Here is a 6000-nt window from a genome sequence, read left to right on the forward strand (position 1 = left end):
ACAGCAAGCTGCTCTATCCTCACCGATTTGTTTAAATTTGTCTAGCTAAATAAAAAAATATTTCAGGTTTACAGAGAAAGGAACGATAAACAGTTTTTTGGGGGTTTGAAACCGGTTCAGAACTTTATTTTGCTGGTCGGAACAGTGGCTGTAACGCAACAAAATGTGAAATATGTCAAGGGGTATGAATACTTTCTGAAGGCACTATGTTCTCCTGACTACTTGGGGTAATGTACTTGGCTTTATTGATACAGATTTAAAAAAAATTATACAACACTGACCGCCTCGCTCTCATTCTGTTTCTTCCCATAGCCCCTCTCTCAGACCAGGCTACCGGCCTGAATCTAGAGAAAACAGCCAGGAGGTGAAGAGACTCAAAGAAAAAGCGATCGTGAGTACATTTCTATCCAAGTGAAGTTGGCGATTTGTGCCTTTTTTTAAAGAATTGCTGCTATCTGTGCCCATTTAGTAACCTCCACAAGAGGTTATCGTGTATCAATGAAGAACAAGTCGGAACGGGACAGTCTGTCTCTGGGTCAAGTTCTGTGTCTTTGGGTTCAGTTTTACAGCGCAGCATGTCCTCTCCAGTTGAAGACTGAGGCATTTGTCTGAGAAGGGTCAGGAAGGGGGGGGGAGAAATTAAGCCAATCGTGGCGCAGGATAAGAAATGTCATCTGACTGTCATTCTCACTCCCCCCTCAGGAGGAGCGTAGGGTTGTTTATGTAGGGCGAATCCGGGGGACAATGACTCGGAAAGAGCTGAGGGAACGCTTCTCTTTCTATGGAGAGATTGAGGAGTGCACTCTACACTTTAGAGACCATGGGTAAGTACTCTCAAACATAGGTCATGTTTTGTTTCAACAACGAGTAATTCCTCATGTTCAGTAGGCATGATTATGGAAAACATTTTAAAACTAAAAACAAGTGTCTATAGAACAAGTCTGTCTTACTGCCTCATCACAGAACATTTTCCTCGGTTTTACGCTTACTGGACCATACTTGAAAACAGATTTTATCCCAGTGCTAACACCTAGGCTTTACCCTGTCAGTTACATGAACCCCCCCCCCCCCCCCCAGTGCACTGTCTTTGAACCTGGTTGACCCTTTCTGTGGTCTCTCAGGCCAATCTACAGCTGCTACAGCAACAACCGGGCTTGTTTATAACTGGGGCCTCTTGGCTAAACCACCAGGTGGCTCTTTTAAGAACAACTCACACCTCGACACACATAGTAGTCATTGGTAGTGTTCATGTCACCAAACGGAAGGAAACCGACCAGCAGGTCTACCTGGACTATGACGTTTATTGTAGTCTCTGCATTTTATAAAAATATTATCAATTGTGTGCCCTAATGAATCAATACAACCCTTGCTGACTAATGCATGTGTTTTCATATTTGCTTTCCATCTCTGTGATAGGGATAACTATGGGTTTGTGACGTACTACGATACGAAGGACGCTTTCACAGCCATCGAGAATGGTGGCAAGCTCCGTAAACCCGACGAACTCCCCTTTGACCTTTGCTTTGGGGGAAGGAGACAGTTCTGCAATGCCAGCTACGCTGATCTAGGTAGAACATACTTTTTTGGGGTGTTGTCAACACTGGTACAAGTTGTCAGTTTTCAGATAAAATGATCATAGATCTTTATTATTGTTCTGGCAACTTTCTTGATATACACCTACATTGATTGCAATGACGCAAGGAGAGTTAACAGTGACAATGTTCTTTCTCTCTTCCCTCCAGATTCTAACCGTGAGTATGACCCATCGCCTGCAAAGGGCAAGTTTGATGTACTTGACTTTGACACTTTACTGAAGCAGGCCCAGAAAGGTCTGAAGAGGTAACAGAGGTCAGCCCACTGGGGGCGCCATGCTAAGATTTACCTCAGAGCTGCGGCAGGCTCCTCCCACCTTCAACTCTGCCTTCGCCTTGACCTAGGGGTGGATCGCAACCAATGGTCAAAACGTTAGCCAGCTAACATTGATAAACATACAGATGTAGCTATTTTCTGGTTCATAAAAGCTACAGTTTAAAGCTGCAATCTGAAAAATTACCTTCGATTTTGGGTTATGAGAGTAAGGCATTGTAAGACGTTCAAAGGGCATTTAAGTTATGTTCAAGTCGATGGAATCGATGTCATTAATTGAATCAATACATCAGAATCCGTGTCATTGATTGAAAATGGTTGGATGGCAGGAAGTCTGCCTTGTCATATGGGTTGTTTTAAGTGTGAAATCATTTATGCCATGTTCGTTTCAAGCCTGTATCTTTATGAACTCTGAAATGTTATTTCTGAATATTTTGAAATGACAGCTGGCTAAAGCATTGTCCTGCATTGTGACATAGCTACCGGTCTTTATTTGGGTAGGGTTTTTTGTGTGTTTTTGTTTCTGCAAGCTTACACCTTCTATTGAAGTGAAGATTTGTATGAAAAGATTAAAAGCAAAAAAAAGAAATGAAATGGAAAACTTTTTAACAGGAAAGAATTTATTTAAATGTATAATCAGATTTTCCACAATGTATGGAAAAATTAAGTTTTAGAAATGGGGGGGAATAACTTAAGTGAATATTCCCTGATATTTGGGAGAAATGTACCGCAAACCTAAATAAACCAAACATTTTAAACTGGTTGACATTTTGATTTTTGTCTAGAGTATATCACTGACTGACCTGAGTCAATATTGGTTTTGAACATGGCTCCAGTCTGTGTTGCTTTTCATTCATTCTTGACAGACTGATTCCAGAGCTGGGAAACCAGAGGAGACTAGATTGGTTTTGCTCACCTGTCCTCCCCTCATTTTGTAAAGGGTCAAAGCTAATCGAGGAAACTAATGTGCTTGTATTTCTCCTCCACTTGCCTGTCATCAGGAGAATGAGTGTAAAGTGATAATACATTTAAATTAGTTGTAAGACATTTTACAGATTAGGATGAGAAGCATGCTTTTCTCAGAAAACTGCTGATTTCAAAGGGGGTGTGAAGAATCTTCTAGATTTGGCATTGTTTAAGATTTTTGTTCATTAACGCCTAAATGAAACTCGTTGAGTAGGCCAGGAGGCTAAACCAGAAAAACCTTAACCTCTACCAAATAAAACTATGGCGAAGCCACAAAAGTACTTCTGTGCAAGGGTGTTCATTTACATAGTACCATTTTTCTTTCGGAATCACTACCTCAAAGTATACATGAGGACAGCTAACAGTGCTATCAAAAAGCCCCCCCCCCAAATACCAAACATCAGCTTTAATTTTCCACCCAGCTAAACGTGAGTTTTTAATTGAACCTTTGCAATTGGTATATAACATTTACAGAATCCCATCACTACTGACATGGTGTCTTCCAATATGCCTATTCACATTAACGCGCCATTCGGGACAGGCACTACAAAGCCAGCCCAATTGCCGTAGCTAGGGTCCTTATTCCAGCATACCCAAAACCTACAGACGGGAACAGACACAGCGCTCATCCAGAACATTAAGAGCAATGTCAAATTGAAGATGAAAGCTTGTCTGTGTATTCCTTTATATCATACCAAACTTACTGAAGGGAGGTAATGTATGAACAGAGATCGCTAAGTTAACTTGTGTCGACCCACATTGCTAACATAGCTGAAAATGTAGCAGGGAAGGGTAGATGAGTGTGTTAGCTTACCAAATGGTGTCATTGACGGACTTCTCCATCACGTTACCTTCCTTTCCCGATGCGACCAGGTTTCGGGAAGCCGGGATAGGCAGCCTGCCGTGACATTTTCTTTTCCTTCCTTGTGACGGACATAGAACCGGAAGGGCTGGAGCTCCAGATACCACTTGGTCACGCAAGCATGCCTGTCCTTCATGGTCTGGATCCACGTCAGGGGTCTGTGTGCAGGTCAAATTCTCTCCCAAGAAGGTAGTACCGGAGGCTATCTTGTGCCCACATCGAATACATGGTTTCTCTGGTCAAGAGCTTCTGACTCAGGTACAGCAGTGGAGCGCTTCTCCTGGCCCCCCTTTTTATTAAGGTACTGCAGTGCCAGCTAAACCCGCCATAAGCCCATCGACTCACCCGATGGCAGGTCTCTGGGGAGATGTCAAACTTCACCAGCAGCGCTTCCTTCAGGTCCTTGTAGACGTTGGACAGCCCCTCATCCATTGCTGTGTAAACCTCTTAAGGCCTGTGAGCAATGGGACTAGCCTGCAGGCCAGGTGTCAGACATCTTGCTTCACACAGGCAGAAGACAAATACTCCAGTGTCTTTGTGAATCAGGGCTGCCGCTCAATGCAAACCATTTCAATCTACGGTGTTCACAGATCGATTTTTAAGCAAAAACGTAGGTTGGAACCGGTACCAGAACCACACAGGTCACCTAAACAGGGGACTTTACATCAAAGATGTTAAGAAATGCTAGCGGCCGTGACTGAATTCAAACATGAGTTGGCTTCAGAGTGTGGTCAAATTATTTTGACAATTCGCTTTAGCCAGCTGGTGTGCAACTGTGGCAAAGTTTGTTTGACTTTGGATAGCCTATCTCCGGGGCTAGTTAGGGACTGTCAATAAATTACACAATCTAAGTTGTAAAAAATATTGTCTGTTGCACACCTTTTAGTTCTCATTGAATGCTTTTCAATATGTGTATATACATTTCTACAATTTATTGTTGGTTTGAGCTTTTGCAGTCAATGAAATGTGGAGCTACTGGAATTTTAACATTATCCCAAGTACATTGTGTAATTTATAGATGGCCTCTAACTACCCCATACGTATATCCAAAGTCAACCCAAATTGACCACGGGCATTAGAGATTGGGTCACATGCAGCTGCACTCCAAATTGATGATTAGACTACTTGTGTGCTGTGGGCAGGATGAAAAAAAAAAAAAAAACTTTCATTTACATTGTGATGCTGTCACGACCACCAGTCTCACAAAACTCAGTTTTGGACAAGACTGACTTGACAAAAATGATCCTATTTACACTTTGTACTCAATTTTGCCAGTAGAATAAATGTTTGACTCAAATCGATGACACACAGGCTGTTTTCTAAATGACAAGTTGTTTTTTAGGAGCAGTTGCTCTTTAAAACATTTCCACACTAGCTGCCGAGAGGATATTCTCGTGCGTCCTCTGCTGAAGTAGGTTATCGAGGAGGGGAGAATACTCAAGAGGGGTTTCCTCTTTTGGGCAAAAGTCTGTCCTCTCCTCCGTGACCCAGAAACTGATAAGTGGTCGAATGGTCAAGGAGGGGGTACACTTTTCACTCCACTTCGATTATAAGTGATTTTGATAACCTACAATGTTAATTATCCTAACCTGCTGCGTAAGTTCTCCTAACTTGCTACACAGTGGCGTGAAAATAGTGTTTCTCGGTCGAGGAGCGTGCCGATTCGTTAGTAGGCAAATGGAAGACGGTCCTCCGCTCCTCAATAGTCACCTTTTGGCGAGGAAGCACAGGGGTATCCTACCGCGGAAGGGTTTTGATATCTGCCACACCCCCTTTGAATCAGCTGTTCTATGGTCGGAGTAGAAAAGCATGCAGACGTTTTTTTAAAGTATTGCTACTTTTCCTTTGATCTATGACAGGGATTGGCAACTCCAATCCTTGGGGGCCTGATTGGTGTCCCACTTTTGCCCCAGCCCCAGCTAACACACTTGACTCCAATCAACTAATTGTGATCTTCAGTTTGTATTTGCTAGGGATGGGGGGAAAGTGTGACGGCACTCCGGTTGTCCATCCCCGATCTATAAATTGTCTTGCACAACTAACTTTGGGATGGATCGAAAATTTACAGAATTGTTACCTGGAGGAAAATGGGGGAGGGTCATGCTTTTTAAATTTTAGTCCAGGGGAGGGTCATGTAATTGATGACATTTAAATATTTCTGTGTTTTAGAATGAGTTGCTTATTAGGCTATTTTTCAGTGATATTTAGTATAGTTTTATCTAAAAAGGATAACTTTTTTTAATGTTTCACTATTTTTATTTTTCCAAAATTCACTGAAGAGGATGGTCCTCCCATTCCTCTGAGGA

At 42.4% G+C, this 6000-nt stretch overlaps 1 protein-coding gene and 1 non-coding gene across 2 annotated transcripts in view; both read left to right on the forward strand.

Moving 5' to 3' along the window:
• Positions 1 to 2627, forward strand: part of LOC120017499 (peroxisome proliferator-activated receptor gamma coactivator-related protein 1-like) — a 47738-nt gene extending 45111 nt beyond the window's left edge. The window contains exons 11-14 of the mRNA XM_038960288.1: positions 313 to 391; positions 703 to 824; positions 1417 to 1568; positions 1743 to 2627. Of these exons, the coding sequence (XP_038816216.1) occupies positions 313 to 391; positions 703 to 824; positions 1417 to 1568; positions 1743 to 1843 (454 nt within the window). The 3' untranslated portion in view covers positions 1844 to 2627. The remainder of the gene's footprint in view (positions 1 to 312; positions 392 to 702; positions 825 to 1416; positions 1569 to 1742) is intronic.
• On the forward strand, positions 1077 to 1218 carry LOC120017991. The gene has a single exon (XR_005472168.1). It is a non-coding gene; the product is annotated as a small nucleolar RNA SNORA50 (small nucleolar RNA).
• Positions 2628 to 6000: the final 3373 nt, after the last annotated feature.

This window comes from Salvelinus namaycush, chromosome 22, assembly GCF_016432855.1.
Source record: "Salvelinus namaycush isolate Seneca chromosome 22, SaNama_1.0, whole genome shotgun sequence".
Lineage (NCBI taxonomy): Eukaryota > Metazoa > Chordata > Actinopteri > Salmoniformes > Salmonidae > Salvelinus > Salvelinus namaycush.